General features: G+C 45.0%; 1 protein-coding gene across 1 annotated transcript in view; it reads right to left on the reverse strand.

Moving 5' to 3' along the window:
• Positions 1-13,408: 13,408 nt before the first annotated feature.
• WDR43 (WD repeat domain 43) overlaps positions 13,409-19,312 on the reverse strand; it is a 30,704-nt gene continuing 24,800 nt past the window's right edge. The window contains exons 15-18 of the mRNA XM_024552609.3: positions 18,030-18,143; positions 17,309-17,378; positions 15,120-15,166; positions 13,409-15,021 (exon numbers count right to left, since the gene is read on the reverse strand). Coding sequence (XP_024408377.1) covers positions 14,842-15,021; positions 15,120-15,166; positions 17,309-17,378; positions 18,030-18,143 — 411 coding nt within the window. The 3' untranslated portion in view covers positions 13,409-14,841. The remainder of the gene's footprint in view (positions 15,022-15,119; positions 15,167-17,308; positions 17,379-18,029; positions 18,144-19,312) is intronic.

Genomic DNA, 19,312 nt, shown 5'->3' on the forward strand with positions numbered 1-19,312 from the left:
CATGCGTGAACAATGATGACTTCACTGTACTAGTCGGTGGGGGTGGTAGACGCTGTTGAGTGAATATGTGTACTGTGTGACCATCACATTCAAAATGAGTGAGTAGAGCAATGAATCTGCATCAAATTTTGCGTTAAGCTTGAACATTCCTTGGCAGAAACTATTCAGATGATTCAGAAGCCTCTCAGGGATGATGCAATGAGTGCAGCACAAATAAAAGTGTGGCACAAATGCTTCCAAGATGGTCGGGAATCTGTTGAAAGTGACCCACGTTCTGGAAGGCCTGCAACAAGCAGAACGCCTGAGAATGTTGAACATGTATGGGCTGCAATCAGCAAAGATCGGGACTGACATGTGAGAACTGGAAGCTGATTTGGGGATTCCAAACACTACTGTGCCCGAGATTTCGACTTAGGATCTGGGCATGAAAGGTGTTGTGGCAAAATTTGTTCCACAGCTTCTGCTACCAGAGCAGAAAGAACATCGTGCTGCAGTTGCTAATGACTTGATTCAAATTGCAACCAATGAACCAGATTTCCTCAAGTAGGTCGTAACTGGAGATGAATTATGGGTCTGCAGCTATGATTCAGAAAAGAAGGCCCAGTCATCCCAATGGAAGTCGCCTGGTTCTCCACGTCCAGAGAAGGCATGGCAAAGCCACAGTAAGATCAAGACCATGTTAACTGTATTGTTGATTGAAAAGGTGTTGTCCATCACGAGTATGCCCCTCCAGGACAAACAATTAATAAGGAAGACGACCTCAGTGTTCTCCATCAATTGGGAAATGCAATATAACAAAAAGGGCTGCAGCTATGGGCAACTGGTGATTGGCAGCTTCATCATGACAACACTCCCACTCATGCATGACGTCTCATGAAGTTTTTTGGCAAAATGTCAAATCACCTAGGTGACTCAGTCCCCCTACAGCCCAGATTTGGTGAGTTGTGACTTCTGGCTTTTCCCAAAACTAAAATCACCTTTGAAAGGGAAAAGATTTCAGACCATCGATGAGATTCAGGGAAATACAATGGGGCAGTTGATGGTGATTCCAACAAAGGATTTTGCAGTGTTGGTAACAGTGGAAGAGATACTGGGAGAACTGTGTGAGGTTCGAAGGCGTGCACTTCGAAGGGAACTGAAGTGTCACTGTCCTGTGTACAATGTTTCTTGTATCTTCTTCAATAAATGTCTCTATTTTTCATATTGTGTGGGTGGATACTTTCTAGACACACCATTAAAAATATATCTATTTTTAATTTACCAGGTTCCAAACAACTTAACTTAAAAAACAAAAACTAAGCAAACAACTAAAACAGGAGCAGAATCATGGAAATGGAGATCACATGGAGTGTTATCAGCAGGGAGAGGGGAGGGGAGGAAATGGGGAAAGGTACAGGGAATAAGAAGCATAAATGGTAGGTACAAAATACACAAGGGGAGGTTAAGAATAGTATAGGAAATGGAGAAGCCAAAGAACTTACAAGTATGACCCATGGACATGAACTAAGGCGGGGGGGGGATGGGGAATGCAGGTGGGAGGGAGATGAAGGGCAGAGGGGGAGAAAGGGGAGAAAAAACGGGACAACTGTAATAGCATAATTAATACAATATACTTAAAAAAATGTTTTTCCATGGCTGGGTAGCTCAGTTGGTTAGAGTATCATCCTGAAATGCAAAGGTTGCAGGTTTGATCCCCAGTGAGAGCACATACAAGAAGCAACCAATGAATGCATAAATAAGTGGAACAACAAATCAGTGTTTCTCTCTCTCTCTCTCTCTCTCTGAAATCAATAAAAAATGTTTTAATAGTGGTTTTCTTTTAAACCACTATTTAAACCACGTGGAATTTCTCAAGTCCAGGGCCCTGCAAATATTCCTGCAACGCAGCAGGGCTGTCTTGTGAAACTCACGAGCTCTCACGATGCAGAGGGAAATAGGTGCCGTTTGTCCTGTGTTCTTGGGACTAGGCAGCGGTTATAAACCACCGCTGGGGGGGGACAGCGTGGCCTTATTTCTTGTATTTATAGGCACTAATGCACATAGAAAAGCCAGGAAGGATATATGCTAAAACATTATTTCTGTTTACTTCAGGATGGCGGGGATTATGGATGATTTTCACTCCAGTTGGCATTTCAAGGTTTTCTGCTTGAACACGGATTATTTATACTCATTTTTAAATTACTGTAATAAAGACCATGTAGCCCCATAAAAGAGATCAAGAATCAAAAGTTAAATGAGACTTCTCCTTCTGACATGATGAAATAGCACAGACCACACTTACCCTCCCACAGCAACCAACTAGAAAACCAGACAAAATATATGAAACAATCATCTTCAGACTTTGGACAACAGGCAGCACAGCGAAACCAAAAAGGAAAAAAAAAAAAAAAAGATGAAGTGAGGCCCGTAGGAGCTCTAGCTTTCTGCTTGGAGACACACTCCAAACCACAGAGCAGGGAAGGGGCTCCCCAATCCAGCCGTGTTGTGGAGACAGAGATTGGGGTTCACAGAAGCTGACGCAGCTAGAAGTTGCAGAACAGAATTCTGGCCAAGAAAGTAGATTTAAAAAAAAAACAGCTCCCAAAATAATCTGCCCAGGAATGTGCCCTGCAGTCCCTCGTGACCACCAGGATGCCCACGTGTGGGGGTCCCAGCAGTTCAGATGAGGAGCCACCAACAAACGGAGCCGAACAGCTGCCTGAGCAGGCACAGCGTTAAGTTCCCATCAGCCGGGAAGCAGAGCCCTCGTGGAGGACCCAGGGCAACCGCTGGGGAGCTTGGTGAGGCCACGCCCGGGGTGAAACTCCAGAGCCACCACTGAAGAAATAAAGGAGAACACATAAGCCAATAGGGAAGATGAAGTAGAATTTTAAAAACATTCAACCAAAAGTTACAAAAATAGGGAGAGAAGGGGAACAAAGAACAGATGAGACAAACAGAAAACAAATAGCAAAATGGCATGCTTAATCCCGATCACACTGGGATTAACATTCAAATTAAAAGGCAGAGAGAGCCAGACTGGGTGAAAGTAAGACCCAGTTCCATGAAATACACTTTCATATTAAAAGCACAGATAGGTTAAAAGTATGAAAAGTGATAAATCATGAAAACAGGAAGTGTAAGAAAACTGCAGTGGCTACATTAGTATCAGATGAGGCAGGCATTAGGACCAGCGATCTTACCAGGTACAAAGAGGGCATTTCGGTGACAAGGAGACCAATTCATCACGAAGATAAACCCATCCTAATTGTGTATGTACTCAATAGCAAAGCTCAATATACATGCTGCAAAAACGAGCAGAATCGAAGAAAAAGACGAATCCACATTCACAGTTGAAGCATTCTTCAACAGACCTCTTTCGGTAGTTGATGGGTAAGTAGACTTTACCCACAAGAAGTATAAAGGATTAAGTCACATAGAGGGTGTTCTCTTACCGCAACGGAATTAAATTAGAAATTAATAACAGAAAGATCTTTGGAAAATCCCCAAATATTTGGAAATTAAAAACCATGCTCCTAAATAATCCATGTGTCAAAGGAGAACTCACAAAAGAAAATTAGGGAACATTTGGTATTGAATGAAAATTAAAATGCAGCCTATACAACTTGTGGGGTGCAGCAGCTAAAACTGTGCCTAGAGGAAGAGCTGACCTCCCACCACGGCGCAGGAAAGGACCCCAGTCTCCACCAGCAACAGAGGGACAACAGACCGCAACACAGCCATATAGTGCGGCACCACTTGGCAACGCCAAGAGCAAACTATAGACACGAGCAGGAACATCCAGGAGTCTCAGTAACGGTAAGCCGAGTATCCTCCACTGGGAACTCAGAATCAGAAGTGTAAACTTACGTGATTTTGTTTACATGAAGCTCTTGCAAAGACATCCATTCCATAGTGACAGAAAGCTATCGGTGGCTGCCACTGACTTATGGGAAGGGTGGCTGTTGGGGGTTAACTGGGAGGACGCACCAGGGAACATTTGGGAGTGATGGAAATATCCTGTGTCTGCACTCTGTCATGGTTATACAGGTGCGAACACTGGAACACCACTGCGTTTTACATTTGAAATGGATGTCTTTACTGGCTCTAAATTACACCTCGGTAAAGGACGTTTTTAACTAGCATCACTGACAGTGGGACGACGTTTCGTTGTCTCGGCACCTGATGTGCTGCAGTACGAAGCACAGCGGTACCTCGGTACTCGGCGCTTGTCCCAGAACTCCTGGCGAGCACTGAACGATGAAGCACTTTCCCTCACCAGGCAGCATATGACTCCATCGAGTTCTAGCAAGTGCGTCGAGTCCCGAGCGAGCGTCAAGTGCTGAAACATCCTTTTCTTGTCCAAATGTGACGAGTACAGGGTTTGATGCGTTCCAAAGCCACCGAGTACCGAGGTATGAGTGTATGTACATCGTGGCCTCTGACGTCTTGTCCAAACTATTAAACCTCAATCGAACCAAGCCTTGAGATCTGTGCTGTTCCACAACACAGCCACTGAGCTACATGCGGCTACGTACTGTCAACTAACAAATGAGAGTGAAATAAAATTTCAAACTCCTTTACTCAGGCCCACTGGCTACATTTTAAGGGCTCGATGCCCACATGCCGCTGTTGACTACCACCGGGCATCACCGAGACCACTTCCACCATCACAGAATGTTCTGTTGGAGAGCACTGAGATGTAACATCCAGATTACAGAAAACACCGAGGATGGAGCAATGAGTTCAACCCACAATAGAGAAACGCTCACCTCCAACATGTGCTACACACATCAGGGTCGCAACTAGCAGCTGCTCCTCCAGACGCCTAGTCTCTGTTAAGAAATTTGCACGAAATAAGGCTGCCACCTAGTGGTCATTTTTTATGTTGGCATTGCCCTTCTAACCGGAAAAAGTAACCAGGGCGATCTGGTCAGGCCTGGTGAAGATGAGGGAAAACGAAATGAGCACACCCTGGTTCTAATATGCGTCCACTGAATTCAGCAAATCAGAGCAAGAGCAGTGAGCAACACACACATGTGATCTGAACTCCACACACAGGCTGTCTGGTGAGGGAGAAAGTATTTGGGGACACCTGAGAAAAATTTGCCATCCATTCATCCAAAGTAATTTTGGGGTCTTAAAACTAGATAGTCTCACCCTGGCTGGTGTGGCTCAGTGGATTGAGTACTGGCCTGCGAATCAGAGGGTCACGAGTTGATTCCTTGTCAGGGCACATGCCTGGGTTGCGGGCCAGGTCCCCAGTAGGGGGCGCACAGGAGGCAACCACACACTTAGGTTTCTCTCCCTTTCTCCCTCCCTTCCACTCTCTCTAAAAATAAATAAAATCATTTTTTTTTAAAACTAGATAGTCTCCCACACTTAACTGAATCAAGGACCTCGGTGCCAAGCTTTCTGAGTTGCCAGTTCCTAGAATGCATCTATTAGCCGCTCACTTTAATTGGTCTTGTTCCTGTAAGGCCCACACAACGTCCTCACATGCCCAAATCTTCTGATTTCTGGGTGGGAATAGATCCAGCTCTCCTTTCTCATGACTTGCACAGCACTTCACTTGTGAAAGTAAATGGCATTTACTTCATTCTACCTTGAATTCTAATTAGTGGCTAGATTGCATCTCCCTCCTCACCCCCATCCCCGTATACAAGCGCCGTAACCCCAGTCCCAGGGACACTGCGGTGTGTCAAACGCAGTCCAGGGTGTGCGAAGCACCGAGGACTCAGCTGTGAGAAGAAAGTCCAAAAAATTCCTTCCCGTTGAAGAGACTCCCACCTATGCACCCCCAGTCCTTCCCCGACTTATTAAACTGGAGCCCTAACTTAACGTGCGAAGCCATGCGTTTATTATGAGGTGAGAGCTTGCCAAATGCCTTGCGTCTCATCTGTCTGCTTTGCCCGGGAGGGGGGGGGGGTGCCCAACTACACACTCGTACAGGGGCAGCCAGGTCACTCTTCCCAGTGCAACTGCCCCAGCCTGAGGAGACAGAAGCAAGAGCCACCATTTCCCAATTTTTTAAAAAAATCATATTACTATATTCCTATTAAATGAGAAAAGGAAATGTTAATGTTATAATAGTCCATGACGAAATCAATTCTCTTCATCTGTTGGGTTATCTCAAACCCAATCAAAATTCCTACGGGACCTATTTTTAACTCGGCGGTTTCCCCGGGGTCTGTGTCAGTGGTGGGAGCCCCAGCAATCTGTACTTTCACCAGCCCTCCAGCTGAGCCCACGCAGCTTAGAAGAATGAGGCAGTTCTCTTACTAACTTAGAAAGTCCTCCAAGATACAAGCGGGTCATAAAAACAAGTTCAAGTAGCGGAATTCTATACATAGTATGACGCCGCTCCTGTGAGAAAAAAGGAGACTTACTTTCTAAGAGCACATCTGTAAGTATACAGACGCACAGAAAGACATACAGAAATCCAAACTCTTAAAGTAACAGCGGCTCCCTCTGCATGTAACCCTTGCAAGTAGGGAGGGCGGCAATCAGAGGGGTGTGCAAAGTCAGCTTAGCCCTACAGGTAACGTTTCATTCTTTTTTACAAGAATGCATTTCTATATTTACGTGTCTAATTAAAAATTGTTTTTTGCTGAGGTACCTAGAGTAATCAAATTCATAGACAGAAAGGAAAACGGTGGTTGCCAGGGACTGGGGGGACAGGGAGTAGCGGGTACGGAGCTTCAGTTGGAAAGGAAAAAGGAGATGGTGGTGATGGGCACGCAACAGTGTGAAGATGGGTAACGCCACTGAACCAAAAGCTTGAAACCGGTTAGAATGGTAAGTTTTTATTATGTGTATGTCAGCGCAACTTAAAAAGTGGAACGCGTTTTCAACGTGCTCGAGCTGCCTGTGAGGCCGACCCCAGCTCGGTCGCAGTGAACCTGCTTTTCGCAGGAAGGTGCCCTCCTCGCGGAGTACACCGCAGCGGTCACTAGTGTGGTGTGGCACTGCCCCATACACGGGTGACCGCACACAGTGGACAACTGAACCGAGACACAGCCCGTCTCTCCAGGCAACAGGCAGTCTGAACAGGCTTAGGCTCCCAGCAGGTAATGGAGGTCACACGCAGACAAGGCGCCTTCGGCATTTCATAGACTGCTTACAAAGGTGTGGGTAGAGTTCGGGAAGTCAGCAGGGGAGGGTGTCTAGGGAAGACAAGAATGAAAAGTAACCTTCAAAGTGCAGTCACAAGCCCTGGCTGGGTAGGTCAGTGGTTAGAGTGTCATCCCAATGCACCAAGGTTGCAGGTTCCATCCCTGGTCAGGACACATACAAGAATCAACCAATGAATGCATGATTAAGTGGAACAACAAATCAACGTCTCTCTCTTCCCCCCATCCTCTCTCTCTAAAATCAATAAATAAAATTTAAAAATTAAGTAAACTGGAGCCACAAAAGAGCAAAAGACTCCCACTAGAGTTAAGGCACAGCTGGACACACCCAGAGCTCACCAGGGTAGTAAGTATTGACTCCCCTCCCACCCCCCAGTTTCTTGCCAGGACCACCCATTGGCTGGTCCCAACCAGAAGCCAGGCAAGGAAGCCGGGCTGGGCTGATGCAGTGTGTAAAACTCAACCTCCTGGTGCACAGAGACATGGGGGAGGGCGGAGACTGGATCAGAGAGGCAGAGAATAACCCGCTTTCCCACAGATCAGCAAGTGGCTGGACTGCAGGACTGGAAGGCAGACAGAAGACCGGCAGGACCACGGGGCCCACGAGGGGCCACACAAACGCCTACTGGTTCTTTCCCCACCTACTTGAAACCCTTCCTGGGGCACAGCTGTTTCCTTCTGCGCCGAGGTTCTCCGAAATTATGTATTTATTTTGTTTATGCTGCCTGTAGTAAGTTTTTGTTTCTTACAACCAAAGAATCGTTACTTAGCAATATGGAAGAATAAAAAGGCAAAAACATTATTTAGGAAAACATGTCAAAGAGGCATAGATTCCAATAACGAGTCCAGACTAAGGCTGAACTGGCACAAGAGGGATGGATGGACTGGAATGGATGGCAGTGAAACGCACCCACCACGTGGCAAAGCAAGCTCAAGTCTGTGGGATGAAAAAGGGCGTCTTTGTCCATCTGGGCTGCTATAACCCCTTACCAGACTGGGTGGCTTAGAGACAGAGACTTTTCTCACAGTTCTGCAGGCTGCGAAGTCCAAGATCAAAGTGCTGGCAGACCCAGCACCTGGGGAGAACCTGCTTCCGGGCTTTCGGATGGCGGTCTTCTGGTTGCACTTTCACACGGCAGAGAGGAACCAAGCTCTGCGTCTTCTTAGAGCGGCAGTCACCCCATCACAAGGGCTCCCCTCTCAGGACTTAATTACCTCCCAAGGCCCCATCTCTAACTACCACCGCAGTGGGGATTAGGGTTTCGACGTAAGAAACGGTGGGCGGGACACAAGTTCAGCCCAAGGCAAACGGTGTTGAACAGTGTGCAGAAAACTGGCGTGCGGGACGCAGGGGTGACCCTAAGTCAGAGGCTCACCGCCCGGACCCACAGAACCGCACACGGATCGCAGCTACAGCACCCAACGCCCGACCCGCAGAACCACCTTTCCCTGCGCGCCCCAGCACACAGGCCCCTCTAGCACGATTGCCACTGAGGACGCGCACTGCGCTGGTGATCTCCCTGCAGATGCCTTTTCCACTTTGCCAAGTGGTTGCAACCCACTTTATTTCACAATCAATGTGCTGATAAACCACAACCAGGTACTACAGAGAGGTAAATTAAAAAATATGTATTAAAAAAAGATTTAAAATGACTAGAAGAAACTACAAGGAGTATCTTCCAAGGGGGGAAGACTTTTAAGCTTATAAACAAGAAAATTATAAACGAAAAATGGTATGAAAAAATGGAAAGGCAAATTGGGGAAAATATTTGCAGCATATTTTTGGCAAAAAAAAAATGAGTATCGCTAATATACAAAAAGCCTTTACAGGGAAGTAAGGCGATCCCTTTAAGCACAGACTAGGACCTGAACCTGCAATACTCTGAAGAAATATGGTGGCAAAGGAAAGGAAAGGAAGGGGAACTGGGGACCATGAAGGAATGGAAACACAAGCACCGCCTGCTTATGGGGCTTAAAATCTGGAAAAGAATTTTGGCAAATCTCTTCAGTCTGGGAGAATATCCTTGTATTTTATTAAGCACCACTACTCCTAGGAATATCTCACAAGGGTACAGGTAAAGGAAAATATAAAGTGTAAGAACGTTCACCGCAGCCTTACTTACAACGAAGTGTAACCGGAGAATGTTTAGTTCAAGTGCAACACGGGTGGAATGCCGACAGCCACAAGCATTGTTATTTCTCAAAGGGTAATCGTATGACGTTATGTGACAAAGGATAAAACACGGATTCCAATTTCGTACGAAAAAGGTGTGTGCACTCATGCGAAGAGGAAAAGATGAAAAGGAGATACACCGAAACACTACAAACGGCTATCTTTGTTAACATGGTTTCGTGTTCCTTCTTTATGCTTTCCGGTATTTTCCAAAATTTACTCAATGAACTTCTTTTCTTTTCAAACAATCTTTTAAAAATACATTAAAGAAAAGGAGAAAACTTTAAGTTCTTTGTCACCTGTGGAAAAAAAAGACTGTTTACCCATAAGACTATTTCGATTTCTTAAAAGTGTCAGAGGTAAGAGGGGGTTAGTTTCCCTTAGACCTTGCGCCCCATCCTCCCTTCCCACACTGGAAGAATGTCCAGCAATCCCTTTGCCAGGGCCACGCTCTGGTGTCCAGGATTCCAGACACTGTCCCACTTGGTTCTCACAGCATCCCCGTGGCAGACAGCGCTACAGGAACGAGGCGAGACGGGGGAAGAGGAGGAGGCAGGAGGAGGAGAAATCGAGTGACTTTCCCACTGCCATGCTGCAGCGTGGACCCAGAACTAGAGCTTCGGACCCAAAACGCGGTCTCTGCGAGACTGACTATAATCACACTCACCCTCACCTCCCGGGCCCGATCCTGCCGCGGAAATCACCAATTAAGAGACCTGTCCCGGCTGCACAACCATGTAGATGGACTTACTGCCACAGAACTGTACACTTTAAAATGGCTAAAATGGTAGTTTACATAGTTTACCACAATTTTTAAAAAGCGGGGGCAGACTTTGCTAGGTTGAGAATAATTAACAAGGTCAAGTTTGGCTGAAAAGAGCAAGTTTGTCTCATGGGTGTAACCACATTCCTGTGGTGGCACCCACGGCCATCTGCCCCCTGAATCAGTAGAATGCACCCTAACCAGCAGTCCGAAGTGGGTGCCTGAGGAGACCCAGACACCGACACCCCAACCGCAGTAACTGTGCTATTAAAAGGGTCAGTATACAGCGGAAGGACAGATTACTCTTCCCCACACTTAGCTCCGAGACCAGCCAATTCATTTGTTATTCCAATTTCACACTCTGGTTCAAAGACAATCTTCCAATTATAAAATGGGCTTACTGGGTAATTTTCTTGTGCAGAAAGACCTGTCACCACTCAATGTGAACACTGACCCACCTGAGAGGTGTATTAAAAATAAATGCACCGTTTAGATTCCAGTTTCTCCTGGAGGCCTGGCTAACGATCCCACCGTATGAGCATTCCATCAACTCCAGAGACAAGCACGAAATTAAGTTTCTGAACTTGTGAAGTTTCAGCCCACTTTTTGAACACTGTGACCACACAGGGCCCGCCGGCGAAGGCAGCTGCCGAGTTGTCTCTTGGCTTTGATGGCTGCTTCCGCCAGGCAGCCATACCCCTTCCCTTCTTCCCAGCTAGAAAAAGTCAAACTACAGCAGGGCCAAGGGCTAGTCTACAACAAATTGTTTCCACACCTACTTCCGCTAGGAAATCCTTTATAACTTTAGCATCCAAAAAGTGTACTTCCTCCCCCTGTGCGCTGTTATCACCAAGAAAGAACATGCCAGGCTTTTTAAAGTGGTGATTTTCAACTTTTGGGTTTTTCATTTAATATTCATCTCACTCGGTTCTTCTCAGAACTGAGTGCATATTAAAAATTACACACACAGCCCTGGCTGGTGTAGCTCAATGGATTGGGTGCGGGCTGCAAACCAAAGGGTTGCCAGTAGGATTCCCAGTCAGGGCACACGCCTGGGTTACGGGCCTGGTCCCTAGTATGGGGCACTCGAGGCAACCACACACTGGTATTTCTCCTTCTCTTCCCCTCTCTAAAAATGAGTAAATAAAAATCTTTTAAAAAAATAATAAAAATCACGCCCACATAAAATCCGTGACAGTACTGACGAGCAGCCACGTTTTCTCACACCAGCCGGCCAGCCCTGTACAGAAGGGTGAGCACCAGCCATCCACGCTTCCTTCCAGCTTCCTATCTGAATGATGCCAGCTAATCCATTTACGCTGCTGCAGCCTCTCATGCAGCCAGTTTTGTGCATCAGTGTAAGAGTTCAGGAGGAACTGTGCTGAGGTGCCACCAAGGTTAACAACAAACAATAACTAGATTAATAAAAGAAAACTTTTATGCGTGCCTTGCCTTCAAATAAATGATCATATGAAGGGCAGTACAGAAACCACTGAAGCCTGGGAGGATTTATATCAATTACAGCTGAAAGAAACCCCAGCTGAGGATCGGCACAAATTCAGATTCATTTCCTCCCGGCGCTCCTCAGTGCCCCTCGGGGTTTCTCTTCTCCCCCCGCCGATGCTGGGGCTCCAGGCCTGGGAGCTCTTCCTGTGCACACTCAGTCCCTGGGAAGCTCACCCAGTCCTGCATTTACTGTCACTTCCGGTAACACCAAATCTCCACCTCCATCCCAAACTCTCCCCAAAGTCGACTGCGCACGTGGCTGCATTCCTAATAGATACAACTCAACACGTCCAAACCCAATTCCTGACCTCCCTTCCCAGCCCCACCCCACCCACAGCACCATGCAGGTGCTCCGGCAGAAAAGTTGGCAGTCATAGCCCTGATTAATTCCTTTTTCTCACGCCTCACAGAAATCCCACTAGCTCTAAATTCAAAACAATCCCAGAAACCAATTCTCACCGATTCTGTTACCACCACCCTGGTCCAAGTCACCACCCTCCCTCACTCCGCCACACTGGTCTCCCCTGTTCCAGCACATCAGACATGCCGGCGAGAGGGGCTGTGCTCAGAACTCTCTTCCCCAGACGCCCACCAAGTGAACCTCCTCACCTCTCTCCCCGGTCCGCTCACATCCCGTCCTCTCAGTAAGCCCTGTCCTGACCACGCGTCTGCAATTCTGCAACCTCCGCTCCCCCCCCTCCCAATTCCTATTTCCTCACTACACTTCCGCCCCCCACCATCACCGCCTTCCAGTATTCCATATTAAATCTGCTTACTCAGCGTGTTGTTCACTGCCTCTCTCTGGCAGAGAGAGTATCAGCTCCTCAAGGCAGGTATCTTTCTCTTTTACTCAGTGATGTTTATAGCAAGCGACTAAATGACCCCGGCACGGAGTAGGCAGCAAGCGTTACATAAACAAATGTACACGCTGGGAATCAACGTCCACGGTAAACGGTAATGGTGACAGCCTCACATGCGGCATCAACGTGCCCACCGTTCTGTCAGCATCCCGTCCTGACACTCGAACACCTCTCTGCAGTAAGGCTTCCCGCACCCCAAACCTGAGGTCTCAATATCTACCCACATCACACATACTAATCCAGAGAACTTGTTCTTACAAATTCACCTCCAATACAGCCGCCCATCGAGTATTCTTGCCAAAGACATTTAAAGCAGACTCTAGTAAGGAAACAGACAAATCCGGATTAATTTGTGCTGACTCACTTAAATGCCAGGGTCGTGCATGCACGCGCGCACGCGCACACACACGCACACGCCTGGGAATGTTCTGGGTTAACACAGCACTGCAACCAAATACTGTGTGTGGTCCTTGATCCTTCGTGGGATCACGGAAGGTTAGTTTTTCAAACTCAGAAGTTGGAAAGAAGTATCAGCCTCACAAAACGACACTATACATACAACTCTGCCGTGTAGATGAGGAGCGCAACAGTGGGATACCTTGTAACAAACCTAATTTAACTCTGGATCAATCTGCAACAAAAACAACTAGTGAGCCATCACCACAGTTAGTCCTTCACTTCCTCAGGTGGTCAGGTGCAGGGAAGTCTGACTCACAGACCACCCAGCAGGAACCACAAGAGTGTCCCACCACCAAGGCCCCTGCGGCCTTGGGCTGTGGCAGCAGGACCCAGCCAAGCAGGGCTGCATCAAGAAACAAAGTTACAACAAAGTTCTTGAGTCTGCCGCTTCATTACAAATTGTATGTTACCCAACAAATGCTGAAAGCATTTACCTGTTGCTGTTAGTGGAGTTAAGATTGCTTTTATATGGTTAACCTTTACACCACAAGCCCAAACATGTGGCCATTTCTCTACATACACCACAAGACAAGCAATGGGTAAAGAGGAGTATTTATTCACTTTACAAAGAGAATGGTATTAAATTCCCATAAACAGCTCCATTTATAGACAAATATAACTGTACATTTAAACAGCAGCTGGCTCAAACGTACTTTCCCAAGATGCTCGTACAGCTCCAGCCCTATTGGTTAAACACAAAAATCTCTGTCCTGCCACTGATGGTTAAGAAGCCCCTCAGAGACCATGGTTTTGGGTTTTACACATTCACAGGTGGGAAAAGGAAAACCATCTCCCCAGCCCCTCCTTAGGAGTTCAGTTTCCATCCGCACATTCCCTAGAGAGCACTAAACAAATACTGGCTTGTTCTTTAAAAAAAAAAAAAGTTACTGATAATTTGAAAAGGCTTTTGTAGCACACCAAAATACTTATTTATACACACATAAAAAATCTTGAGTCGGACTTATTATTTTAAAGGTAAACAGACACCCTAACACTGCCCAGAGTGGGTAATGAAAAGGAAGAAAAACATTAAATTACGGAATTATAAAAATATTTTCTTTGGAAAAAAAACTCCAACAAGGTTATATCATTAATATCTAAAACCAAAGACAAAAAAAATAAACAATTGTTCTTTGATCCATTAGTAATTTAAATAAAAATGAAAGTATCTTCAAAAGCAGCTGTAACAGAAATTTTTAAAGTTGCAGGTAATGAGCACTTTTAAATCTAGACATTAATGATTCCTTACAGGTAACCTGCAGTCAAGAAAAATCCTTAATATGGCTAACTCTTTAGGTTTTAATTACCATAATTTTTTTATTTTTAAAAAATATTTCACATGACAGCTTAAAAAATAAGTTGGTTGTCTTAGGGAAGCACGCCAAATACCCAATCTGACTCGAATCAGATTACCACAGTTCACAGACCAGCTGGGGGACACTGGCGATTTCATTTTCAGTCACAATCATTTCTGCTCGGTTTTTTTTTCCCTTCATACTTTATGAAAATGTACCAAATAAAAAACCTTTTTCACTAGTGCTGCTTCCTATCTGGATTTGATGAAAGATACCAACCTGAGATAAGAGCTGACTCCTTCACAAAAGTCCAGTTCTTGAACCCCTCCCTATCTGGGAAATGTCTGTATCTTCACTGATGTCAATTCTTGGTATGACCAAGTCATCCTAGGATATTACATTATAAAAATATACCATATATTGGACACTCATGTCAGTACATTGCAGAAAATGTGTCTATTTACTGTGTAAAGTTTATTAACATTTGAATGAACCACGCTCTTATTTACACAGTTAAGTCTTGCTCGGGGCAGCAAGGCGGCCGGGGAGCCACGTCAGGAATTTGGAAGTGTGCACTGGTCATTGGCCCGGTCACAGAGACGCGCCTCCAGACCTCGGGCAGCACTGGGAAGCCTGGGCCAGAGTGCACACGCCCTGGCTTGCTCTTCTGTCTTCACTCTTCTTCACTTTCATTTTCAGGGTCTAAATCAGAATCTCCATTTAATTCCTTTTCACTTGCCACATCTCTGTCCTCACCATTTTCATCTTTTTCTTCTGAATCCTCATCTTCCTCTTCATCAACATCCTCATCCTTCCCACTTTCTTCCTCTTCCTCATCTTCATCCCAATTATCCTGGCAGAAACATTAAGCAAGGAAAGCATTCATGAAGGTCTTGTTCTCACCGAGGACAAGGCCTGCAAGACTTACGTTCCAGCAAACACATTACTCACGTCAGAATCTTTATCTATCTCATCGTCAGACTCCTCTTCGGAAGACTCTGTAAGGGGGAAAAAACCCAGCCTTAATTTTGTGATCGAAAAAGAGGGCAAAGCCCTGAAAACTAAACAGAATCAAATACCTGAATTTACTTTCAGAAATATTATGTTGAACTACGATCCATCTAAGAAGTAACATTAATATTTTTATCTGCATAAAAACACGTATTATTCCATCAAGATTTCATTAAGCAAGACCAAGTACCAAAACCCTAACAAAAATCCCATCTTAAAATCACAGCAGAGCCCTGACTGTGTGGCTCAGCTGGCTGGGCATCGTCCCACAAAGCGGAAGGTCGCCGGTTCATTCGAGGTGAGGGCACATGCCTGGGTTGCGGGTTTGGTCTCTGGATGGGGTGCGTACAAGAGGCGACCAACTGATGTTTCTCTCCCTCTCTTTCCTCTCTAAAAGTAAGTAAGTAAAATCTTTAAAAAAATTTTTTTAAACACCAAAACCCATACACAAAGCCAAAGACATGGAAAAAATGGAACCCTGTACCATGTGGATGGGAATGCAAACTGGCACAGCCACTGGGGAAAAGAGGATGGAGGTTCCTCGAGAAATTCAAAATAGAACTGCCATATGATCCAGCAATTCCACTTCTGAGTACGGACTAAAGGGAAACAAGGCCAGAACCTACACCCCACCTTCACGGCAGCATTATTTGTGACAGCCAAGGCACGGAAACCACCTCAGCGTTCCTGGCATGTGAATGACTAAGGAAATGCAGCGCGCGCGCACACACACACGCACAACGGAATAGCCATAAAAAAGGAGAAAAAAAGAAAAAAGAAGCCCTGCCGTTTGTGACAACATGGATGACTCCCGAGGGCACTGTGCGAACTCAGAGAGACAAACACCGTATGATCGCACGTGTGAAACCTGAACTAACCGAACGCACAGGTACAAAGAACAGACTAGTAGTTGCCAGAGGTGGGGAGTGAGGGAACTGGATGAAGGTCACGAGGTTCCAACTTCTAATTATAAACCCTGCATGTGCACAGCATGGCCTGCTCTTACGTCCTTCAGCTATGTCTTGTTACTCACAAAGGGCTTGTTTCCCTGTTTAGACGTATCTCTAGGTACTCCGTAGTGGCATGATTGCAATGAATGAGCTCTTTCTGCCTAATACATTTTCTGACTGTGACATACATTACTAAACACATTACTGGGATATAATAATGCTACAGATTCCATTTTTACCTATATTGGTATCCAGTAAGCTTGAGTATTTACATAGCTCATTAATAACGGTGTATCTGTAAATTCTGCTGTATTTTCTGTGGCGAGGGATAATACCTGCAAAGTTCGTTCTAGAATTTATTTCTTTCACACAGCACTAGGCAGGACTTCCAGATGCAACAAAAAGTACATTTATTGTCTTATTCCTGACTTTCTGAAAACGCTTCTGAACTTTGATATAAAGGAAATCCTTTCAAATTCCTAGATTGCTTACATTATCAAATAATGAGATACATTTGATTTTACTGAATTTGTTCTATTAAAATATATAGTGTTCCCTATTTATCTAGCAATACAGCGACAACATTAGATTTCTTGATGCCAAATCATTTTACAATCCTTAAATAAATTCCACGTGGTAATAACTTAACTATTTAAGCACTTCTATAATCAATTTGCTACTTCGGATATTTAAAGGCTGATCTAAAATGTTATTTTCTTCACTTTCTTTGTCTGGTTTGGAGTAACAAAATGGCTAAATTGTGTATGGCAAAAAACAACTTAGGCCTTGAAAGACTGAAAAAGTTCACAGACAAAACCTCTACATCTGGTATCTTGTGAAAGAGTTTTGATTAAATCAATTTAATGCTATTGGCTTATTCAAGGTTTCTACTATTTTAAGTTAATTCTGGCCATTGATGTTTCCTAACAAATTACCTATATCATCAGGTGTTTTAATGTATTGGCATAAAGTTCGTTCAGTGTTCTATCTAAGTCTCTTCCACACCTAGCGCCCCTTTTTTGTTACTGTTACCATGTTTGGCCTATTTTTGCCACAGGCTTGCTCATTTTATTAGAGATGGGGAGCCGACCCGTGGTCTTACAGTGACAGTTTTACAAAATAAGGTAACAGAACTGAGTCAATGTGAAAAACAATCTACCCTGCACCCCCACGTTTTACCTTCTTCATACACTAATTTTGCTTTCTGTTCAGGACAAGGCATTCCTTTCGTTTTTTCTGAAGCTGTAACCTGAAAGATAATAAAATACAATTATGTCGTACGTGTAAGTTTACCTCAAGTATCATAACCCAACCTTCTCCAACAATAAACTCACCCTCAACCACCATAATGGATGAACTCAATATAACATGGACCAAACACAGGGCAAAAATAAGACTCAAGTATAGTAAAGAAAGAAGTACTCTGTACTTCTGGTTGAAAACCTTTTAGTCCCAGCTGGCGTGGCTCAGTGGACTGAGTGCTGGCCTGCGCACCCAAAGGTCACTGGCTCGATTCCCAGTTGGGGCACATGCTGGGGCTGCAGGCCAGGTCCCCAGTAGGGGGCATGTGAGAGGCAACTGCACATAAATGTTTCCCTCTCTTCCTCCCTCCCTCCCTAAAAATAAATAAATAAAACCTTAAAAGAAAACCTTTTAAAAGATGATCAAAATGTCTTCCTGTGCCAAAATTTTACCTGTAACTTTTTGTTCATAGTACCACAATCATCCTATTAACAACTGAAGTATAATGAGAAACTTTGAGTAAAAGCTGAAATAGGCACAACTAAGTTTACTCAATGTCAAATACATATCATTTCCAAGTTACAGACTGGCTCAGGATTTACCAATTTCTTACTGAGACAGGGAGCTTTCAAGGCACGAAAGTTTGTAAGTTACTCACTTGTGTGATTAGAAGGATAAGCTTTCCATGAAGGTGGGAGAGTTTCTGAAAAGTTTTAACTCTGCTCTCCATTAACTGGTATAGTGTCCCCAGCTGGGGTACCAGGTCAGGCAACTAAAGAAGAAAAAATCGTTTGACACCATCATGACGTGACACATAGTAAATACACAGACCACGCTCCGACATGCCTGGGCACTGAGCCACTGCACCGCAAGCCCTTTGCTGGCACTGCCGGTGGCAGTTGCTGCTTGTGACACAGCCCAGCAACATCTCAGACTTTCAGAGGCTTCCAATGTCCTAACGGCAAAATATGACGGGGTTTAAAAATAATAGTAAGGAATCAGAAAGAAAAATGCAAGGCAGGACAAAGTGTAGGGTGAGACTTCTTTGTACTCATCACAGTATTTCAGAGACGGTCAATGTGGGGGAGACGCAAAATTAAAAAGATTACCCCCACCACATACCTCAGGGCTGCAGGGGGTTCCCTCTGAAACGTACTCCCTGATAGTACCCCATTATCTACCGCAGCTACTAGGCCCCAGCAAGCTGGAGGAAGCTTTGCACAGCTTCCAGACACCACCAGGAGAGAGTGACAGAGAACAAAGCTGGCCGTCCAGTATTCCAAACATACGGTAACTAACCCTCTGAATCGTGCTTAAGAAATTAGAGCAGTTAATTTTGTCTCTCCAGAGCTACAGACAAAGGGACCCCACTCCTTACCCGTAATTAGCCTTACATGCCCTCCTACCTCTGACATTTTAGTATAAATAAAAAGTATTTCATTCAAATGTTAAACCTTAAATGGCAAATATATACAAAAATAAAAATGAAGTTTAACGTAACTGCATTTCAATTACCATCATCTCCTTTTCGTGTGTCCCTATGCAGACTACAAGCTCCAGAGGACGAGGACCAGAGACTCGCATACTCACTACCAAAGTGCCCATGCCTCGGCTGTCCTTGGCTTGGAAAAGGTACTCAGCGGTGTCTAATTATGAATGCAGAGCTACAGGAAAGGCAGGAGGAAAAGCGCTGCTTGCTGAGGAAAGAACAGCTACGGGCTGTCAGTCCTCCACAGGCCAAACACGTTTTCTCTGCTTTTTGAAAGTTACACAACTGCTCCGGTAGTTACACCTTAGGAGTTGATTCCACAAGGAATTCTACTCCAAGGCTTCCTAAGGCTCTTTGCACTTCTAAGCAGGTGATTTAGATTCCGGAACGAGTGTTGTCTGTTTACCAGTCAGAGCCCCAAGACCTGAAGCTTCCAGTGATCTTTGCAGCCC

This window comes from Desmodus rotundus, chromosome 5 (assembly GCF_022682495.2).
Source record: "Desmodus rotundus isolate HL8 chromosome 5, HLdesRot8A.1, whole genome shotgun sequence".
NCBI classification, from domain to species: Eukaryota; Metazoa; Chordata; class Mammalia; order Chiroptera; family Phyllostomidae; genus Desmodus; species Desmodus rotundus.